Source organism: Amaranthus tricolor, chromosome 1 (assembly GCF_026212465.1).
Source record: "Amaranthus tricolor cultivar Red isolate AtriRed21 chromosome 1, ASM2621246v1, whole genome shotgun sequence".
Taxonomy (NCBI): Eukaryota; Viridiplantae; Streptophyta; class Magnoliopsida; order Caryophyllales; family Amaranthaceae; genus Amaranthus; species Amaranthus tricolor.
In genome coordinates this window covers 39,944,671-39,968,663 of record NC_080047.1, presented here as the reverse complement: position 1 = coordinate 39,968,663, position 23,993 = coordinate 39,944,671, and the positions used below count along the sequence as shown (strand labels likewise).

Below are 23,993 nucleotides of genomic sequence, written 5' to 3'. Positions count from 1 at the left end.
TCTGGGGAGGGAAGGACGGCGGCAACTCATACCCATAAAGAAGAGCGCGGCCAAAGGAGTCCCCCGACTCGAGAAAGATAAAGAGACGCGAAAAACACAAGCAAGACAACTTAAAGGCCTATAGACAAAAGGACCACTACAAAAGAAAACAAAGAACTAAATAGAAAGGAAACGGTAAGGGCAAGGGGTTGAGGGCACTAAGAGGTCAAAGGACAGACATCATTAATCTAAGACGTGGATATGACGTCTCCAACTACTCCTATCCCTAGTCAGGTCCGCAGAGAGGTTTAACTTCTACAAGTCTACTCTAATTTGCTCATCTCAAGTTCTCTTTGGTCTACCTCGACTTCTCTTACCATCTACTATAATGCAATCTACCCTCCTCACAGGGGCGTCGAAAGTCTTCCTCTGCACATGACCAAACCACCTCAATCTATTCTCTCGCATTTTTTCAGATATAGGGGCTACCCCTAGTTTGTCCCTAAACTCTTGGTTCCTAATTCTATCCATCAAAGTGTGCCCACACATCCATCTCAGCATACGCATTTCTGTAACTTCCATTTTATGTTCGAAAATCTTCTTTACAGGCCAATATATAAATGATTAAAATCTTCGAAAATCTAACTGCATACTTTCATATATTAACTTATTATAATCTTTAATGTGTATATTCAATATATAAATGATTAAAATAACACATTGAATTGCGTAAAAAATTAAATATAGCAAGTATAATGGAATGGAGGTTGTACAAACTAAGAATCATAGTGAATAATGTCAAAAATATCTTCTAAAACCTTAGACTAGTAGCCAATTGGCATAGCCTTAGATGAGTAATTCTAAAGTAAATTAATTCTAACTATTTTGTTTACTAGTCATGACGAGTAAATCAATTCTAATCACTAATATTAGTATGATAGACTAGTAGTGATTCCCTAAAATTTCGGGTATTGTTTGGTATCATTACGGGCTTTTTATTTTAAAAAAAAATCCTAAATTAGTTTGGCAAAAATAGTTTTGAAACATTTTTTATTCATTTTTTGCAAAAACACAAGTTAAAAATAAAAAAGTACATTTTTTTGGTTTTATAATTTTAATTGTAGAAATTTCCTTCAATCCCATGACAACTAAGTATAATCATGCACTAATAAGTGCCTAGTTGGACACTCTAATCTCGTCCTTTGAATTCCACCTTTATACAAAAGTATAAGTGACTTAGATCCATTGACTTAGATTTGACGAGTCATAGCCCAATCAAAATAATTAGATTTAACTTTAATATTTTTATACTTAATTAACCAAACCAATATAAGCACATCCAAGTATACAATCCATACTAGACTTATATATAGACTTGGACCCCATATGAATAAGCAAGACTTGATCTTAAATCTTAAAAAATATAAAAGTATGATTCTGATATATTCAAATCAGACCGAATTTTTAGACTAAAATACGATCAAGATAATCTATAAACTTGGGCCCCTAGTTAACTCGATTCATATTCTATTTTGAATCGATTTGGGCCTAATCCAAATCCAATCAATAGCGCAGAAATAAAATTTAAAGTTTGCGGTTCGAATCTTTACATAATCTATAAATTGAACATTATTTTTGTTATATTTTAATAGACTTTGGACTTGTAAACAAATTGCTTCTTCTCCTACTTGTTTGTGTTATTTAAACCCATTATTAATGTTTTATCAGAGCCTAATTTATTATTGGCTATTTACAATGAGCATTTAATCAAATCACTCATTAGTCATTAAGAAGCCTTGAATTGAAAGTTCATTTCCAATAGGTTTGAAATCTTTTGGTGGACTAAAATTCTAAATGACACAAACATGTAAAGTAAAGTGTTAAAGTATCTATTGTTGCCCACATATGAGTTATCTCACATCGAAGAAAAAAAATAGAGTATACTACTTTATAAACTTAAAGAGTAACTACCATCAATTGGTTCTAGTAAAAAAATTTTTTGGACTTAAAAGTATCCATTCTCCTCCTTTTTATTTTAGGTCACTCTTACTCATTTCTTAAATTCCAACATTATTCATTTAAAATTATTATAATTTTAATAGATATTTCACATAATAGCATCCAACTTTGTTAAAATGCTAGTAATAGTATAACGTTTTAAAAATTTTTAAAAATACCATCAAAAGAAATTTTTATTCGCACCATAACAAAAAAACAAAAATAGCCTCATTTTATTTGCATGATAATTTTTAAATATAAAAAAATGAGTAAAATTTTTGTCTTTTTTGGTATGGTGTACATAAATTACAATTTTGATGCTATTTTCTGAATTTTGAAATTTTTTGTGCTAATATTGACGTTTTAGCAAAATTGACTACTATACTATGTGGAATATCCTGAATTTTAACTTGCTTTTTAATAGTTATTATTTTTTTAATATATCAATTATTTAACTATAATTATTTTGATAATAAATCAACTATTTACATTACTTAATTTAAAATTGTAGCTTCACTCGTTATTAAGTCCAACTATTGGCGGTTAATCATGGGTGCAATTAAGGTGAGAAATACTCCCACTACAAATTATTTTCTGCTATGAAATGTAGCTTTTAAAATACTATATATTATTTTATAACAATTTAGTGTTTCCTAAATTTTAACTTTTTCTATAAAAAAAGAAGTCCTTCAATATTTCCATTTTTAATAAAAATTCTTTAATAATTTGTTTCAAGCAAATATGCAAATAAGCGTTCTTAAATTTTATTAACTTTTGATAAGGCAAGAAAATAGATATTCACGTTATTAAAAAGTTCATAAAGTGCTATATTTTATACGTACTAACATTAATAGACCTTTGCTAAAAATCATAGGAGTAAAAGCTAGATATGTTTTATACTTAAAGAGATAAACGATCAAATTCAAAATATTAATTTTATTTCAAATTAAATTGTTTTTATTGTGCATTGTATAAGTATCCACCGAGCTACTCCTAGTATAATAAATATAACTAAAATGAAATACACTGGCATTTTCTTATCTCAAAAACTACTTATGTATCACTTTATAATGAAATTTTCCCTCTAAATGTCATTATCATTATCAGCTTTATATTCTTATTGAATATCATATAATTAATGATTTAAATGAGTTCACTATTATCCATATTAGGTAATTTTTTAAAATTAAAAGTAATTAATACATTAATTTATCTCGTGTTAATAATATTATTTTCTTAGTTTTCACAAGCTTAATATTTTAAAAAGAAGTTATTATCACCGTATATCACACCAATACTAAAACTAGTTCTATATTTAAGTACTTAGCTTGGAATAGTCAGAAGTTCTTTGAAATCTACATTATTAGTTGTTTAAATAATACTCCCTTCGTTCTTTTTTGATCTTCCACATTACTATAACGGGTAGTTTTAAAAGTTCTTCCACTTTAGAATACTTTCTATTTTTAGAAAGCTATTATCCCACTTTTACCCCTTAAAACCCCCATTTTCTTTTAATGTACCCCTTTTCTTTTATTTATAATTATTTTCTCTTTCATATTTTCGATACAATCATTACTTCACACTATTATTTAATTAAAATAATACCCACTACAACCTCATACTTCCGATACAATCATTACTTCACACTACTATTTAATTATAATAATACTCACTACAACCCAAAGATTCTATCTTCCTTAATATGTGTGAAAAACCCAAAGTGAAAGATCAAAAAAGAACGTAGTAGTTATTTGCATTGTTAATAAATAAATGGGATAATGACCAAGTTTATAGTTTTCTTTAGGAGGACTTAGAAAAATGAAGACGTGAGATAATGGTACCCTTGTAGTTGAAGGTAACTCTAGGCTCTAGGTGCATGCATCCTTGGAAAGATTCATTGAGAGGAAAGAGCTACAAATAAAGAATATATGGCCTCAATAATTTGTCAAATTATTGTTGTTTATGTCATGGATAGCATTAACTAACAACACAATCACACATGATCTCACAAGACAAGCCCCCGTTAATCATATATTTTTTTGCGTATAGAATAGGCTGAGAAAAAGAATGTAGAATTGAGAGTCGAACTTAAAATCTTATATGAAAAAAACGATACCTATACTCTAATTAAGACAACGTCATATTCTTAATTTAGTCTTCCTATTTACTTCCTTTGTTTTTATGAAGTATACTAGTAGTATATATTCCTACTAGCATAATTTCCTAATTTTCCTACTATTTTTGAGAGAATAAAATAATATTTAAAATATATAAATGAAATGAAGAAAGAAACTAAACTTGTGAGACTTTACGGATGAGAATTGTTGAGAGGATGTGAAATTATTTTCGCTAAACACATAATAATTTTGATGGTAGGTATAATTATTTTATAGTCCAAATTCCAAAATAGAGGTTAGGTGAGTGAAAAATAATTAAATATTCATATTCGCACCACAATTTATGATCAATAATGAAAAAATGGACAAGAAAACTTAAATTTTATTCAAATACAAGAAACATTTTTAAAAATCTGAATGCCTAAACAATTACATATTCATGCATTAGATGATAAATTTTTCAAGAAATTCAATGCAAAACCAATTTTTCAACAAAAATAATATAATTACAATAATAATGCACACTGGAAAAAATATGATACAAGAAAACAGATAGAACAGAGTAAATCACCAACACACCATCCTGTATGTGAATGTGATGCTACTCATGCATCTTTGATCTTAGTATTCCTCCTCATCGTCGTCTTCACCACCGCCCTCAGCACCGACTTCCTCATAGTCTTTCTCGAGGGCAGCTAAGTCCTCTCGAGCTTCAGAAAACTCGCCTTCTTCCATACCTTCACCGACATACCAGTGCACAAACGCTCTTTTTGCATACATAAGGTCGAATTTATGATCAATTCTCGCGAATACTTCAGCTACAGAAGTATTGTTACTGATCATGCATACTGCGCGTTGTACCTTCGCTAGATCACCACCCGGTACTACTGTTGGCGGTTGGTAGTTGATTCCGCACTTGAATCCAGTCGGGCACCTGTCACATAGCTCGTGTTAGTGAACATACGAGGAATCGTTAGTACAAAATACCCTTTTGTCTCGGTTAAAATTGGCTTATTGTGTCAGTTATGTGGCAAGACCGCAAGAGGTTTTGTGTCGGTTGTGATTAGGGATGTTCAATGGGCCGGGCCACCTTTTTGAGCCCTTATCCGGTCCCTTTTTAGAAGGGCTTTGTAAAGGTAGGGTCGAAAATGGGCTCACTATTGCTTTCGTTTGTCTGTACTAGTAATTGAACAAAAGGAAAGTATGGACACCTGTGAAAACTACTTACCAATCGACAAATTGAACCGTTCTTTTCGTCTTGATGGTGGCAACAGCAGCATTGACATCTTTAGGAACAACATCACCGCGATACATCAAACACGCGGCCATGTATTTCCCGTGTCTAGGATCACATTTCGCCATCATACTCGTAGGCTCGAACACAGAGGTTGTGATCTCAGGTACTGACAATTGCTCATGGTAAGCCTTTTCAGCTGAGATGACTGGTGCGTACGATGATAACATGAAATGTATACGAGGATAAGGCACGAGGTTAGTTTGGAACTCGGTAATATCCACATTGATGGCTCCGTCAAACCTCAAAGAAGTCGTTAACGAAGAGATTATTTGGGATATTAAGCGGTTCAAGTTCGTATATGTTGGTCTCTCGATGCTTAGGGATCTTCTACATATATCATATATTGCTTCGTTGTCTAAGACCACAGAGACATCGGTGTGTTCCAAAAGTGAATGAGTGGAAAGAACACTGTTGTATGGCTCAACGACGGCTGTTGATACCTAATCATAAAACACGAGACAAACACGAAATGGATTATATTAATACGACTCATTAACATATTGTATTCATAATAAACTGAGGTAGCCATTATGAAATTCACGCCCCTTATTTCAATGAGTCCAATTATTCATAGTTCTTTGATTTAAGATTATAATGGACGATATTAAAACGACTCATTAAACCATGTGCTCTTCTTATTCATGAGTAATTTCAGATCATGTTTATTACCAAGACTCAATTAGAAACAACCTGCTTAATGATCACTAACAAGAGTATAGTTGCGTACATCTGACCCCTCAAACTCATAGGTTATTGTTAGTTGTGGCATGAACTTTTGTAGCCGCTATTTAATCTTATTACGACATAGAAAATCGAAACTAATTGAGTAAGTAACCGGTGGATACAAAGAAGTACCTGAGGAGAAGGATAGATTGTAAATCCGAGTTTGGATTTTTTACCATACTCGACAGACAAGCGTTCCAAAAGCAAGGAACCGAAACCAGAACCAGTCCCACCACCAACAGCATTGAACACCAAGAAGCCCTGCAGTCCAGTGCAGCTATCGGCTAATTTCCTAACCCGATCAAGGCACACTTCGATCATATCCTTTCCAACTGCAAAAAAGTATATTCAATTCATTTAAGATAACCGAAGCACGAAACAAACATTGAGCTATTAGGCAGCTATAAGTCGATCACCTGTATAGTGTCCTCGAGCAAAGTTGTTGGCAGCGTCTTCTTTCCCAGAGAGGAGCTGCTCCGGATGAAATAGTTGTCGGTAAGGCCCTGTGCGGACTTCATCGATGACAGTTGGTTCCAAATCGATGAACACAGCTCTTGGCACATGCTTCCCTGAACTAGTTTCACTAAAGAAGGTGTTGAATGAATCATGTTCAACACCTATAGATGCATCACTGAGTTCATCAAGAAACAAAATCGGGTTACACAGAGGTTGTTTGGGAAGTCGAAACTTTGATACTTCAAATGATAGCTTCATTTGGTGTGCTATACTTAATAGTTACACAGGTTGTTTGGGTAGTCGAATGTTATTTACTGGCTCCTACTTAAGTGGTGTTTGGGAGTCAAATGCAAGCAAACTTATCCAGGTTGTTTCCATTTGACCCTTAATAGCAAAATAATCCGCAAGTTAACATAAAGAATAAATGCATACCAATAACGAGTCATTTTACTATGCTCCATTCTAATTCAAGACCAAAACCTATAATTTTTTGCTCCATTGAAGATACACACAAATTCATTCACTTATTTGCAATGAAAAAATGTAATGTAGAATGTAAAGTTAAGAGCATATCAATGTGATTTTATGTTTACATGTATGCCATTTGGATATGAGAATTGTAAGAATTTACAAATAAGCACACAGTCCTCTTAAATCAACAACATATCTCAAATTCTAAGACATTGTCCCTTGTTTTAGATCTACACTATTTAACTACCCCAATTTGCAATTTCATCAAGTTTCTCCGGCTTAGGCGAGGTTTAGAGTCAAATATACCCCAAAATAAGGAGGGCAAATTGTGTCAAGGAACCAATTCAACCAAAAACTTATGCTGATGGTTAAAAACCCAAGATATAATATACACTTTATCACCTCCACTGACACAAGAGTCATCCTAAATGGTGAATGCAACACATAACACATGCTCTCCTTATACATGATCTATAAATCGAAACCAAAAAATGTACTTTTCGCTCTATTATACCAATGCTTTTTACAAGAGCACCATGAGCGACGGCTTAGGCCCCATTATTCTAATAACCCATTATTTTCCTTTCGTTCACCGTCCAAAAATGTTCAAGACGGCCCTACTAATACCATTATATCCAAGATCAAGAACACAAACTTCATTCTCCAAATCACAAAATGGAGAGATTAAGACATGATTACTAATTGATCATCTAGTATTACCAAAAAGTTACAACCCATCACAGAAATCAAACCATCAAGAAATAATAAAAGAACCCAAGTCTTAATTTATTCATTGGGGAATCAATCATTGAAGAAAACCCAATTGACAAAATCAAAAATATAAGAAAATAGAAAACCTGGGCATCATTCCATCAGGCTGAATTTCATGTTCAAGACAAAAAAGCTCCCAACAAGAATTTCCCACTTGAATTCCAGCTTGACCGATATGAACACTTATTACTTCCCTCATTTTTCTTTGTATGATCAATAATAATCCTTGTTAGAGTATATATTTCTCTCTGTGTATGCCTTTCTGTATGTTTGTTTGGATAATGAGAGAGCAGCCCTGTTCAATATGGACAGGACAGGACAGGACAGGACAGGACAGGACAGGAAGGCAACGTTTGGTTGATTGCTTATTCTCTTCTTTTTTTTTTGTTTGCTTTTCAAGTTTAATCATGATTTTGCATCATTACAATTTATAATTCACTAAATAAACCCTAAATATTATATTAGTGGTTGATGATTTGATCACTCTTGTAATTCAATTGACTTGTTAGTTGTTAATCAAGTTTTTATATTGGGTTGTGATTTGGCAATTTGAATTAGCATTAAAGAGAAAATAAAATATTTTAAAGAAAATACGAATATTTGATAATAAATGTGGGGAGTTGAATTGTGTAGAAAAATAAAAAGAATTATTATCCAAAGATAAAAATGATGCAAAAGGAGTGGGAAGGATTGAATAGCAATTAATGCCAAAACAAGTAGTTTAAATTGGAATTGATCGAGTTATATGTTTGTAAATGTGTTTAGTAAAAATGATTTTAGACAAGTAACTATTTTTGTATTGGGTTGTCATGTGTTGCAATGGTTGCTCTCAAACAACAACATGTGACACGACACAAGCAAGTGGATCATTTAAGTTGTATCGAATAATATTACGTCAGCATTTATTATCGAATAAGTATATTTTGGCAAGTAACATTAGCAAAAATAAGGGTGATATGTTATATTAAATGACAAATCGATACTACCAAGAATTAGAAAAATTAGGTATAGAAGACACAATGGAAAACGTGCACCTAACCATGTCTCGATTAGAGGCTCTAGAAAAATCAAATTTCTTACCATCGGTGGTATACGAAAGGTATGCAATTTTGTATGCATGTTGCTCTTTTAGGTGCTTTGGACTTCTCTCATATTATGCGCTTTTTATTTTTTAATGGAATAAAATTTTTTAAATAATTTTTCATTAGACTTAGACAAAAAAAATTCTTCTTTAAAAAAAATCTTCATCTATTTTCTTCTTTGTATTTTGGCTTTCGATTTTCTGTGTTCTTTTGTCTTTTAGATTTTTCTTCTTTTAAATTTCTTTTCTTCAATATAATTTTTGTTTTTTCTTATAATTTTCATTATTTTTTCTTCTTTTAACTTCTCTCCTTTTTGATTTACTTATTTTTATTCTAGTTTTTTATTTTTATACTCTTATCGATTTTTCATTTCTCTATCTTCTCCTTTTTGTAACAATTAGATAAAACACTTTACTTTAAAATTTAGATTTATGTATATTATTTAGCCATTTTGCACTTTATGTGTTGTTTTTGATCTTTGAAGCAATTAAAATATGAATATCAAATATTGAGTATCGAATATGTTGTAGAATTTCTTTATAAGCTTTTTAGTCAAAAGTTCTTCGAACGACTTCATATGATATTCTGAATAATATTAAATTTCTTATTACGTTTAAAATTTGGTATTTTAAGATTGTAATATTGAAGATTATCATAATTAAAGATCAAAAGATAAATTTTCATTGAATTTGTGCATTATGTTCGCTTTAAACATTTATGTTTTTTACTTGTATAAAACATCTAATATACTTTATTTTGTGCTTACTTATAGAACTAAAAGAATTAACCATATTGATTTTTAATGAAACTTTTATCTGATTTTGTTTTGTATTTGATTCTTCAATAATGCCTTGATTGTATCAAAAGAAAAAATATATTTTTGTCACGAAATTTAGTTATATAACAAATTTTATATAAGAATTCAGATCCATTATATATATTTTTTTAATAAAACATACCCCCTTCAATTCACTAGTAATGTCTCATCTGCTTTTTGGACACTATTCATCTGTTACTCTTAAATTATATTTTGTTATTAATCTATAAGTTTAAACATAGTCAATAAAATCTTGTTTGATTTGTCTCAATGCAAGGATTATTTATATCAACTTTTCATAATTTTTAATTATGCACAATTAGAGATATTAAGGATTGAATTAGTGTATTGGATAGAGTGTATAAAGCCAATGAGACATTACTAGTGAATTAAAGGGAGTATTAATATAGGAGTAACTAGATACAATCCCCGTGCACGGTTTTTTTTCATTTTATTGTTTTATGTAATTTTTAAAAAATAAAGAAAATGAATTGTAAATTATTGATTAATGATTTTCAATGAATTAATAATTGCATATAATAGCTAATATTTGATTCATTTTTATGTCCTACTTATACATTATTTTACTTTGCAATGTAAAAATGATAATATTTATTTGTATAAAATGTATAGATTTATTTTTGTTTTTTTTGGAGAAATGAGATTTATTATTGTTATGATAATATTTATTAATATAAAATGTATAGATTTATTATCATGTCCTACATTATTTTATATTGCAATGTAAAAATGAAAGGTCAAAATTCAAATAGCCATTATAATTCCAATTCACTTTGTTAATAGCTTTTTTACGTTGATTCCAATTCACTTTGTCAAAATTCAAATGTACAAATTTAGGCATTATTGAAAAAATTAACCAAATTCAATGTATTGATTATTATGCTAATGTATTCATTGGGATTAATCAATATATATTAAGATGACATCATCATCTAATATTGGAGGGAAAAATTTACTCCACAAAATGACACCTCATAAGTTTGGGGTCAGATAATGTCAGCGTCTTTTGTTTTAGTTATAGATATAGATATATAATAAGAGAATAGGGGGCTTATATAATTAATAATTTAGACGTGGAGCATTAAACATTTTTCGAGCATTAAACATTTTTCTTATACAACTCATCCTTTTCTTATCTTTTAGTCATGGCATGTGCTAAGGTCCTTCCCTTTAATCAACATATATTTATTGAATTAGAAAGTTTGAGACATTATTTAATGAAGTGACCCTCAATTCCTATTTCATGTTTAAATTTATTATTTTGGAAAATTTTATTTATTGGTCCTTATTTTTTTTTTTTTTCTTTTTGTGTGGTTGGGAAACGTTTTTTAAAATTTGTATGGTGACAATAAAATTTTAACTTTTTTGTATGGAAGACAAAAGGTTAAAGTTTTAGTTAAATTTACGTTATTATTATCCATTATAACGATTTTTTTTCATTAAAACAAATGTCGTGATCAACCTTATGGGGCACATTTTTCGAAAACATGCTCAAAATGAGTACTTAATTTAAGAAATAACTTAAAATTTGTCAAACACATGAAAAACTTAAAAGTTCAAGATCACCATGTAGACTAAAAAAAGTTTACCTACCACTTAAAAAGTCAAAAACGCAAGTAATCACTTGAAATTTTGGTGAATATTCTATTATGTAATAGAAGATATAATAATAATTGATATTGTTAGTGTTAGGGAGGTCTAACGGGAGCGAAAGTGAAGCATAAAGGTGCTCAAAGGTCAATCTAAAATAATTTTATTATCACTGGTAAGATATCGTACATCTGACCTCAAATATCTTTTATGTTGAAGACAAACAAGCTCCCAACAAGAATTGCCCACTTGAATTCCAGCTTAACCAACATGTGCACTGACCACCTCCCTCATTTTTCTCTCTATATTATCCTGCTAAAACAGAAACAACAGCAGCAGCAAACAAGAGCAATCCAGGGCAGGGCCCGCCCTAGGGGCAAAAGAGGCCTACACCTCGAGCCCATTCAAAAAAGCTAAAACAAGCATAACTCAAATTCATATTTATCTAATCTTGATACTCCTACTCTTTCACTTCTATATAATAATTAAGGGCACACAATTATTATCTTGTCCCGGACCTTTTAAAACTCAGAGTCGACCCTCATCTAGGGATATTGCATATGTCCATAATTGCAAGGATATACAGCAGAATTTCCAAGTTTTGTGCAAAAGGAAAGAATCATGAAAAGAATATATGTACTTTTTTCATCTATTAATATAAATTTCAACAAGCTACACAAAATTCTCTTATATGAGAGAATGGTGATGAGTATCACAGTATCAATATTCTGAAGCTATTCAGTACAATTAACATTTACAGACTTCTGTAATTTGAAAAGCAATCATATTTATCTATGAAATCATATCCTTCATGTTGATAGGGGTGCACATTCTAGAATGCAATCCTGACCAAACATTATCAGCCAGTATTGCATTTACGGCATCAGTAGGATGAAACTGATCCCACCAAACATGAGTTGAGGCATTTTTGCAAGCCATCTCAGGTAACAAGCACATAATCCACCCCTTATACTTTCCAAATCCACAACATGCTTCAGCTGTAACCTCGAGCCCTACAATGAACAACAATCAGCTTAAACTTTTGGTGGAGATGGTTTTTTGACACGGTATCAGATACTAACTATGAGGAAGGCCTATAAAGCATCCACACTTCTAAGCCAAAGGATTCTCGTATGACGGGGCATGATCACTGTCACATGATTCACTAATCACCTTGCGAATCGCGAATCAAAAAAAGCGAATTATAGTCGATTTTGGGCTATTTTAAGGTCACTTTGAACGGATCGCAAATTCAAAAAGCGAATTAACTGGCGAATTATATTACACTGGGGATCATAGAGTATATAAGATCAAGTTCAAGTTTTGATATGAATAGTTACTTTCGGAATTAAGCATATTGATGTATGATTGTACAGATGAATCAGAAGAGAAATTTTTGTGGTTACCATAACGTCGATGATTTTCGATTATATCCATAGCACCTTCATACACATCACAGAAGATGAATTTGGCATCAGAAAGCTCATAGTTAAGCTCTTGAATCATGTGTCTCATTGCAAAATTGAATTCTATTATCATGTTGTTGATATCTTTGATGCACTCCCCATTTTGGCTTCTATGTTTCCATAAGTAGTGAGGAGCACATCCCATAGGTGCTAACCCCATTACCACCACTTTCCTCACATGAGCAGTGTACAAATTCTGTCAACCAGATGTTACATATAAAGGAAGTATGTCAAGTTTCAAAACAACAACGATGTTAGAGTATATAACATATCCTGGGGCATCAACCATCAGCTTAAACTTTTAGTTGAATTGGTTCCTTAATATGGTATCAATGCAGAAAATATGGTAGTTGAATTGGTTCCTTAATTGGTTCCTTAAACTCAACCAAAAGTTTAAGCTGATAATCGAGGCCCAGGATATATTATATGCTCTAACAAACAATGCAGAAAATTTAATCCCAACAGACTAGGGTCGCCTAACTTGCCAAAATACACAAGTTTGATAAAGATTGTTTAAAGAATTACCTTGATTTGGTGCTTCAATGAGGTTGCAAGGAAATGATTGAAACTCCAGGGAGTATACAAAGATTGGACAGATGATACATTTTGAAGGTAGTAATGTATGTAGTCATTGGTTCCAACAGAAATATAGAAAATGGAATTGGAAATGTGATGAATTGCAGCATGTTCACCCATGGTGAGCATGAACTGCTGAATTGTGTCTGTAACTTGCTGCATTTGCTGAGCCAAGGTCACGCGCTGGCCCTGCAAAAATCATGTACACTGTGTTTGGATAAAGATTTTAAATGAAAACGAAAGGTCACATTACTTATTACAATTTTGAGCTTATAGGCCCGATAGTTGCAAAACCATCCACATTGAGATCCCGACCGAAACCGAATTTTTGAACTATTTTATTATGATGAAAGAAAATCACATCTGAAGTTTATGGTATAAATGCTATAATTATGCAGTTTTCATCAAACACATAGTCAGCCAAGATTTATACACTCCACAGACCACAATATCTCATTAATTCAACTGAACACCAGTACTGATCATGACCAAATCATATACAAAACCCAAATTTTAAAAGATTATAAACATGGGATATTTACCAAATCTGATCCACTTGAGAAAATGATTCCAGCTCCAGCAGAAGCATAATTCACTCCTTGAATCATATCTTCAACAGTCCTTACTTGTCCTAGATAGCTTGGCACAAATGGAAGCCCTAATTTCATTGCTTAAGAACAAAAAAAAAACACCCAATTCAGTCATACTTTTAAGCATATTTGATAAAAAATTAATTTACTCATTTCAATTGCATAAACCCACAATAAACTCACAAAACCCAGAAATAGAGAACATATAGTATATAATTTCTTTAAGCTAAATTCAAGAAATAAAAAACCTAAGAAATCAAATTTGATAATTCATTCAAAATTCACAGCGAAAAACCAAAATCAAGAAATGCCCCAAAAGTGATAATTCTAATCAAGAAATGAGAATCAAGAAAAAAATCTCCGCCATTATCAAAATAAATTTACTAACCAAGAAAATCGACAGGGATTCTGCCATTGGAAAACCTCCCAGTAGGTAATTGTGTATCAAAATCTCTTCCATAAGGGGGATGATCGGACCGAGCAAAAGTACCGAGAAAGTTATTGTTTCCGCAATCGACAGACGAGTCTCCGAGTACGAAGAATGCAGGAACTAAAGGTGAATCTAATTTTGGGGTGTAGGAGAATGACTTTGGGGTTGAATTGAAAGGAAAATGGAAATTATACAAGTCTTGGAAGTAAGCTTGGTCGATTGCTTGTTGTGGGTGGTATTTATGGGTATTTGACGATAAAATGAAACTGGGGAAAGTGAAGAGGAGAGTAAGGAGTACGAAAATGGAGGTTTCGACCGCCATTGTTGGTTAAGGAAGAAACAGGGAGAAGGTCAGAGAGAGAGTGCGTTTTGAGCGGGAAGTTTTGAGATTGAGTTAGTTAGACGATTTTGATCCATGGCATAGATTTGCTGCATGTCCTTTGGATGATTGTCATTTCATGCATTTTGAACATGGTTTTTTATTTGTCCGTCACTTTTTTGAATGTATTTCCAGAATAATGCATTTTTATAAATTATTTCCCTTTGTGCTCGAAATGGAAAGCTAATTCCCACATTACCGTTCACGTAGGATAGCTTTGAGGAATTTTTTTTTCTTTTTTTAATATAACCGCTACATGAGGTAGCGGTTTTGTGTAGGGAACTGAAGTAAGTCGCCAGATGAAATGGCGGTTTGTTATATATATATATATATATATATATATATATATATATATATATATATATATATATATATATTGAGTTAACCGCCACTTGAAGTGGCGGTTTTGTAGCAGTACAAAACAGAATGTCGAGGTTGGTTCTTCATTCCATTATCCTCTTTGCTTCTTGCTTCTTGGTGCCGGTATTTTCTAAAAAAAAAAAATTTCTTCACTCTCATTTACTTCAAATATACAATTCCTCTCATTCAACTAAACTAATCAACTACATTCCCATCCTTTCCTTGTGTAGTAGATCATTTTCATCCTCATTTAAGGTATGAATAAAACCCTAATTTTTTTTCAATATGCAAATTGTTTTTTTGTTCATTATTGTTTTCAATTGAAGTTATAAATACGTTGATTGTTTGTTAGATTCTCTTGTTTTCATGATATAAGCTTACATTTTACCTATTTGTAGTTGAATTTTAGGATTTGGTTTGTATGCATATAAAGTGTTTGATGAAATGCTTCAATGAAAGTTTATTACTTTGTAGGGTTAGTTTAATGGTTTAAGTATATATTCATGGTATTTGCATTTGCAGAATATGAATCATTATCCCGTTATAGTGTATTGGGGTGGGGAAGTAAGTTATACTGGATCCGATGTTGGGTATAATGGAGGATTAAATACAGTGATGTTTATCCATCGTCAAAATACGACTTTTGAGGTGTTTCTTAGCAAAGTCTATGATGTAATTGGTTGTGATCGCAACCCTTTTATGTTAAAAATGGAGATGAAATACCCGGTGACTTTTGAGGTGTTTGTTAGCAAAGACTTTCATGCCTGTTCCAGACATGTTCACCTGCGATCCTTGGAACGGTCCTACAGTTGTTCCAGATCCTTCAACGAAGCATGGAAAGGGTTGTCCGCGATCAACTCGTATACGGAACGAAATGGATGCACCGTTGACGCGTCCTCGTAATACGTGTAGCTTTCGTGGATTTAGTGGTCATAATAAGAAAACATGCCCTCGAAGGTCAACAAAGTATGTTTTTTTTTAATATTTTGTAATATCATGTTGATTCACCTAATATTTATATGATTTTTATAACACTTATGTATGTAACAGCGATCATGGCGATGCCGAGCCCAGTTGATCCATCAGTGCTTACGCTTCAGACAACACACGGGAGCATAGCTGCGTGGGAGGGCTCCACTGCCCAATTAGTTACTCATCCACCGATGCGCAAAACAAAAGGGGCCGAGGGTTGTAGTGTAACAAACTTTGTATATTCTTATATGATTTGAACTTCTTGTATGACTTTCCATGATTATAATATATCTTCGCATTATTTTCATAATTAATTTTTTCAAATCAAGCTGGTTCGTAATTGATTATTATAGAATAAATGGTATTGAACTAGTTTAATGCACGTTGCGTTCACTATTTAAGGGAAATGAAACAAAAAAAAAATATAAAACCAAGACCAAACCGCCACATGAGATGGCGGTTTGCCTTGAGCAAACCGCCACTTCATGTGGCGGTTTACTGCTTAAGGCAAACCGCCATCTCAAGTGGCGGTTTGGTCTAAAAAAAAATTTTTTTAAAAAAATTCCACGTGGACGGTAATGTGGTAAAATACTTTCCCACATAATGCAAAGTGGGAATTAATTTTTTTTAAGCAATATTATGGGAAAAGATTCCACTTTTTTCAATACGTTTTCAATTTATGAAATTTTGATTTTTGCACTTTCTTTTCAAAAAATTCTCTAAATTTAGACTCACAAATTTAAAATCTTGATTCATTTATTTCTTTTAAGTTACTTAAATAAATAAAAATATATTAATTTCAATTTAATTAAGTTGAGCATAACGTAGAAACAAATCAAAAATGTTAATGTTAATTTCGAATCATTTATAAAAAAAAAAATAATTTCGCTTAAATCAATTTAAGGGTATTGTTGGCAAAGCTAAAATCGATCGATTAATTTTAATTTATTTAAAAAATGAAAAAAATATTTTCGTTTTGATTAACATAGTTACAATATAAATATTAATCTAAAAATGTCGATCAATTTAATTTTAAATTAAATTTTAAAATAAAAAATATGGCCAAGTCACACAAAATGTGCCAACACATTTTGCATATTTTGTGCGACTTGGTCATGATTTTTTATTTAAGAAAATAAATTCAAAATTAACTTTAATTAATTTCACAAAATAATAAAAAAGAAAAATTAGCAACTACATGATCAAATTAACTTCATTTTTCTTTAGTTGCAGGATAGGCTAAAAGGAAGATTCAATAAAAATCAAACTCATGTCTCACCTAGATACTTGCTGATAGTGATGGTCACGGAGCGGGTTACCTGGAACGGAACCGGTCCCGAACTGCTTGAAACCGTCCCGAAACGAGAACTGTTTGCGACAGGTTCCAAACCGGCCCGAACCACGGAACCGTAAAACCGCCGGGAAAAAATTGTCGGAACCGTGAAACCGCCGGAAAAAACCGCCTAAACCGGACCAAAGAACCGCGGCCCGGTTCACCCAGACCACAGGTTCCAAGGAACCGCCCCGGAATCGGGAACCGGACTGGACCAGTTCACCCGGCCCAACGGTTCCTTGGAGCCGGAACCGAAATCGGACCCGGAGCCGGGCGGTTCACCCGGCCCAACGGTTCTTTGGAACCTGTCAAAAATTAGCCGTTGGGGATTTTTTGTATAAATACTCCACACTTTCAATCATTTTCATTCACAATTCATCTCTTCTCCTACTCTCTCTACTTAATTACTTAATTACGCAAATGCAATTATTCTCTTAATTACATAATTAGTGTTTTAATTATTCTTAATTACATAATTAGTCTTTTAATTATTTATTTATTTCTTAATTCCATTATTATTTCAATATTATCATGTCTTCTTTTTTGAAAAAAGCCTCTAAAAAGTTATTAAAGTGGCAAAATCATTGGGAGGTTCTAGCTCCAAAAGAAAGGTCACTTCAACTCCGTCGGTATCAACAACACCTTCGGTTAGTAATTATAATTTTGAAGCAAATTATCCAGAAGGGTACGACCAAGAATTACACGATTATGCAGAAGAAGTGGAAAGAGAAATACAAATGGAAGAAGAAGAACAAGAAGAGGAACCAACGACCCCTATTGGAATACATAGATCTCGACAGTCATCAACGAGATCACATGAAGAACAATTACAACAACAACAACAACAAAGACAAGCTCGTGGTAAACGAGTCAATTTCCAAATATCGGTTAGTTTTATAATTTTATTCTTCAAATTGATTAAATTTTAAATTATTATTTATATATATATTGTGGTATTTGAGTATGTCTTTATATTCAAATTTAGATGAAGATGAACTAGTAAGACAACCTTTTCCGACGATGTCGCTTCCTAGTGGTAGAGTTGTTTCACATGTGTGGTCGTATTTTACAAAAGAACCAACCGACAATCCGGATGCTTTTTTATGCACTTGTCAAATTTGTGAAAGTCAAGGGGTAAAGCCCTTAGTTTTATACAATTTCAGCAGAGGTAAATACTTTTTAAGTTTTTTTATATTTTGTAAATCAAGAATGTATTAAAAATTCGTTTATTGTGTTTTGTGAATACGTGTTAGGTGGTGGTACGGGATCTTTTAACAAACATTTTTTCATATGTTTACGAACCAAACGTCCACTTAGTAATAAGTGAATGTATAACTATTTTTTATCATTTTCTTAAACATTCGCATGATGATACTTAGTGATGGCCACAGAGCGAGTTACCCGGAACCGAACCGGTGCCGAACCGCTTGAAACCGTCCCGGAACCGTTCAAGTCTAGGTTCAAGGTATGACAAAGAACTACGTGGGCTTTGATTCCTTCGGGATACGTAGGCAGCTTAGTTTTCCTTCGGGTACTAGGTTCAAATTCATTTTCTCCTTCTTTTTTTATTAATCATTTTTATCGTTTCTTATTAATTTATTTTTTTTCTTCTTTTAAGTAAATATTTTGATAACGATGACAAGCAATGAATTTCGCTAATAATCAAGTAATCATCAAAGGTACGTCCGCATTATTATAGTATTTTTATATTATATTTAAAGGAAAAATAAGAATGGAACCGATGGTCCGACCCGCCCAACCCGAGAGTTGGAACCGCTGAAACCGCCTCATGAATCACCAAGGAACCATTTGGAACCACCCGGAACGTTCGAATCAGGTTCCACATGGAACCGGGACGGAACCGGCCCAACCCGGACCGTGGCCATCGCTACTTGCTGACATCAAAATAAAACCCGACTCTTTACTTCTTCTAAGATCATGTATTTAGAAATAATTGTGCAATTTCCTAATGTAACTTTAAAAAGGATGCATGGGTTCTTAAGAAATTATGTGCATATATTCCTCAAAATTCATAAAACTGTAGAAGAGAAATGTAGTAATGCCAAACATTACTAGCAACAATATTATTGTAATGGGGGGTTATGCTGGTGTCATGTGCTAGGCATATGCTGTTTTAATTGATTTAGTTGTTTGTTCGGCGTGAAAGTTGGTTAGCCTAGAATCTGACCCACAGAATCATCAAGATTCTTGACCACGTTAGCCCTGGCTAAGTCCAAGACAACTATGGTAACGCGACTGAGTGCCATGGAGGAATCAGTGAAGAGTTTGGAGGCCAAATTTGACCAACTAATAGACAAGATGAGGCGTATGGAGGAGCAGCAATCTTCAAAGAATCATGGTGAGGTAAGTCTTCTTGATGCTCCTCCAAATCAAGGTATACATTCAAGACCCTTGGGCTATCTCCCTAAACTAGAATTCCCTGTTTTTGATGGAATCATACTAGAGCATGGATTAAAAAGGCTAACAAAATATTTTCAATTGTGTAAAATTAATGATGACCAAAAAATGAGTTGTGTTTCTATTTACATGTGTGAGAAAGCTGAGGCATGGTTTGATGCTTACACCACTGCCAGACATAATGTTGATTGGGGTACCTTATGTTTAGACCTTAGTGTTAGATTTAGGGATGATGGGTGTGAAAATGTAGTGGAAGAATTTAACAAACTGACCCAATTAGGCACCCTAGAAGACTATCTTGACAGATTTGAAGAACTTATGGCCCTTATGATTCAAAAAAATCCCCAAATCCCTGATTCTTACTTTCTTGATAGCTTCATTGATCGGTTAAAACCTAGAATGAGGAAGTGATTGAGTATGCACAACATGAGGAGGAGATAGTGTACGAAACCTTTGAGGATGAGCCTTGCATTTCATTGAATGCTTTGACTGGTAACAGTGGATTCCATACTATGAGAGTAGTGGGGTATGTGGGAAAGAAACCTATTCATATCCTTATTGATTCAGGTAGTACACATAATTTCATCGATGAACCCTTGGCCACTAAACTGCACTTGCCTTAAGAAACTATATATAATACCTCGGTCGGTAACCATAGCAGATGGCAATCATCTTAAGTGTCAGTCTATATGTAGAGGCTTTGAGTGGAAGTTGCAAGATGCTACCTTCAAATCCGATGTTTGGGTTATTCCTTATGGGTGGCTGTGACATGGTGTTAGGAGTCAAATGGTTAAAGGGGTTGGATGTTGTAAAATGAGATTTTGATAAACTCATCATGGAATTTGATATAGGATCCACTCATCATGTTTTGACAGGATTGCATACACAGAAAATTAGAACACTTACTGAACTAATAAGCAAGAAACTCTAAGATTCCTCTTCACACTTATTCATGTTACATTTGTTGGACCCTAAGGAACATGTTCTCTATGAGTCAATGAAGTTTATGAAGATGAATTCTAACCCTGAGACTATGCCAGATTGTATCATTAAGCTATTGAGCCAGTATGCACATATATTTAAGGAACTAAGGTTTTACCCCCATCTAGAGGACATTTAGATCACAAAATACCTTAACAATTTGGCACCAACCCAATTAGTGTCAAACCTTATAGGTATCCTATTCAACGAAGAGATATTATTGAGCAGATCATTTATGAAATGTTAGATAATGGGATCATTCAAGAGTTTTCAAGCCCTTTTGCCTCCCCTGTGGTTCTTATTGGTAAGAAAGATGGTTCATGGAGGCTGTGTGTGGATTATAGGGCCTTAAATAATAATACCATTAAGGATAAATTTCCTATACCTGTGGTTGATGAGTTAATTGATAAGTTTTCAGGTAGTTGGGTCTTTAGCAAGATTGACCTTAGGTCTGGTATCATCAATTGAGGGTTGCCCCTGAGCATGTTTCCAAAACTGCTTTTAAAACTCACAATGGTCACTTTGAGTTTCTAGTTATGCCATTTGGATTGAACAATGCCCCAGTTTCATTCCAGTCATGGATGAACCATGTTTTTAAACCTCTATTGAGAAAGTGCGTGCTTGTGTTCTTTGATGATATACTCGTATACAGCCCTGACATCGCATCTCATGCTCAACATTTATTGCAAGTATTCCAAATGATGAATGACAATTCCTTGTTGCAAAGAAAAGTAAGTGTTATTTTCCCTCTGACAAAGTGAAATATTTAGGTCATTTCATTTCATGAAAGGGGGTTGAACTGATCCTCAGAAGATACAAGCCATTATAGACTGGCCTACTCCATTAAGCATCAAACAACTCAGAAGTTTCTTAGGTTTGGCTGGTTACTATAGGAAATTCATTAGGCATTATACTTGGATAAGTAAACCTTTAACCCAATTGTTAAAAAAAAGGGAAATTTAGTTGGTCACCTACTGCACAGGACTCTTTTGACCACTTGAAACAGGCTCTAAGTTCAGCACTTGTTCTTACTTTACCCGATTTTTCTAAGACTTTTGTTATAGAAACAGATGCATCTCAACAGGGCATAGTAGCTATTCTAATGCAGCAAGATCACCCCTTAGCTTATTTAAGCAAAGCTTTAGGACCAAAATGGAAGAAGCTCTCAGTTTATGAGACGAACTATTGAATGTGGTAGCAGCTGTCCAGAAACGGGATCAATACCTCTCTGGACTAATGGGCTTCTACAGCAGAAAATTTCTACCCTTTCCAACATTTTTGGTTGTCTAAACTAATGGGCTTTTCTTATAAAATACAGTATAAATCAGGTTTTGAAAACAAGGTCGTTGATGCTCTCTCAAGAGTTACCAATTTTGAATTACTTTTGATGGCCATCTCTGTCCTGCATTCTGATATGGAACAAAGGCTAATATGTCAACCGGACTCATATGATTAGTGCATTACTCCAAGGCCAATCTGTGTCTAACTTCTCTTTGCATAATGGATTATTGAAAAGCAAAGGAAAGCTGGTTGTGGGACCTGAAAAGGATCTTAAAATTGCTATCCTTGACTGGTTGCAAAATTCTTCCCATGGGGTCACTCTGGAATGCCACCTTAAGGAGGTTCAAAAACACCTCTTCTATTGGAGGGGCATGACCAAGTTTGTCATCCATTTGTTAGACATTGCCTTACTTGTCAAGCTAGCTAACATGAGACTCAGTCTCCCCTTGGATTGCTGCAACTCCTACCCATACCTGAGGAAGTATGGGTGGACATATCCATGGACTTTATCACAAGATTACCACTTTCCTTTGGTAAATTTGTTATATTTGTAGTTGTTGATAGACTGAGCAAGTATGCTCATTTCATGACCCTAAAGCACCCTCACTCAGCTAAGGAGGTGGCTTAGGTCTATCTTGACCATGTATTTAAATTACATGGGTGGCCCAGGTCAATTGTATCTGATAGAGATTCTATTTTTATAAGGACTTTTGGAAAGCTTTGTTTACCTTGTAGGGCACTACCCTACAATTGTCCTTAGCCTACCATCCTCAATCAAATGGCCAAACAGAGGTGGTCAACAAGTGCCTAGAGACTTACTTGAGATGCATGACTGGGGAATGTGTCAAAGAGTGGAGCTTTTGGATATTAGTAGCTGAGTGTTGGTATAACACCAAATTTCATACCTCTGCATAGATCACACAATATGAGGTGGTGTATAACCAACCTCCCCCACATCATATGCCTTATTTACCAAGGGAAAGCCTTAAGCCCAGTGTGGATAAGACTATGACCAAAAGGGAAGAGATGATTAGGCTACTGAAGTTCCATTTGCAGAGGGCTCAAAATAGGATGAAGGTGCAAGGTAACAAGCACAGGACCAAGAGACAACTTGAGGTGGACTGTTGGGTATGGCTTAAACTTCAACCTTACATACATCAATCTATCCGAGTTCACCTTAATGACAGGATTTCAGCAAAGTTTTATGGGCTATTTCAAATCGAAGCCAAGATTGGGGCAGTTGCTTACAAACTCAAGCTTCCTACTTCTGCTAAGATACACTCAGTCTTCCATGTCTCTCAGCTAAAGCCTTTCAGAGCTCAACTGCCTACTGTCCCTCACATACCGGATTAGCTCCATGGTCAAGATGTCTCTACCCCTATTCCCCCTGAATCTATCTTGGATAGGAGAGTAATCAAGCATCAAAACTCCCGTCTAATTCAATATCTAGATCAATGGCAGGACTTAGGCAAGGAGGCTGCCACTTGGGAAAATGCAGTGGACTTTAAGCAACGCTATCCACACTTTGACTGCCTGAACTCTTACTAACTTGAGGACAAGTCATTTGTTAAGGGGGATGGATCGTAATGGAGGTTATGCTGGTGTCATGTGCTGGGCACATGCTGTTTTAATTGATTTAGTTGTTTAGTTTCTAAGTTGTTTGTTTGGCAGAAAAGTTGGTTAGTTTATTATAACTAACCTATATATATCTTTCCCAGCTTGTATTGAAAATCAGTGAATGAAATAACAAGATTCTTTTTCCTCTTATTCTCCTCTCTTCTCTCTTCTTGCTGTCTCATCCTTCGCCTTTCTGTCTGTCTATCTTCTTCTATTCCCTCCCTCAATTCCATCTTCAAGAACAGAATACAGTAGACTACATTTACTT

General features: G+C 33.6%; 2 protein-coding genes and 1 long non-coding RNA gene across 3 annotated transcripts; 1 reads left to right on the top strand and 2 right to left on the bottom strand.

Annotated features, from left to right (window-relative positions):
* Positions 1-4,456: 4,456 nt before the first annotated feature.
* Positions 4,457-8,218, bottom strand: LOC130822081 (tubulin alpha-5 chain-like). The gene is made up of 5 exons (XM_057687635.1): positions 7,899-8,218; positions 6,531-6,745; positions 6,247-6,446; positions 5,323-5,831; positions 4,457-5,028 (listed from the first exon to the last, which is right to left on the bottom strand). The coding sequence occupies exons 1-5, from the start codon at positions 8,009-8,011 to the stop codon at positions 4,716-4,718; spliced, it is 1,350 nt and encodes a 449-aa protein (XP_057543618.1). The 5' UTR covers positions 8,012-8,218; the 3' UTR covers positions 4,457-4,715.
* A 3,734-nt stretch (positions 8,219-11,952) lies between these two features.
* Positions 11,953-14,857, bottom strand: LOC130820849 (GDSL esterase/lipase At5g08460). Its single transcript, XM_057686392.1, has 5 exons — positions 14,343-14,857; positions 13,907-14,034; positions 13,314-13,553; positions 12,729-12,984; positions 11,953-12,335 (listed from the first exon to the last, which is right to left on the bottom strand). Exons 1-5 carry the CDS (start codon positions 14,704-14,706, stop codon positions 12,115-12,117), a joined length of 1,209 nt encoding a protein of 402 aa, XP_057542375.1. The 5' UTR covers positions 14,707-14,857; the 3' UTR covers positions 11,953-12,114.
* A 391-nt stretch (positions 14,858-15,248) lies between these two features.
* LOC130825600 (uncharacterized) lies at positions 15,249-16,384 on the top strand. The gene is made up of 3 exons (XR_009046907.1): positions 15,249-15,378; positions 15,646-16,089; positions 16,174-16,384. It is a non-coding gene; the product is annotated as an uncharacterized LOC130825600 (long non-coding RNA).
* Positions 16,385-23,993: the final 7,609 nt, after the last annotated feature.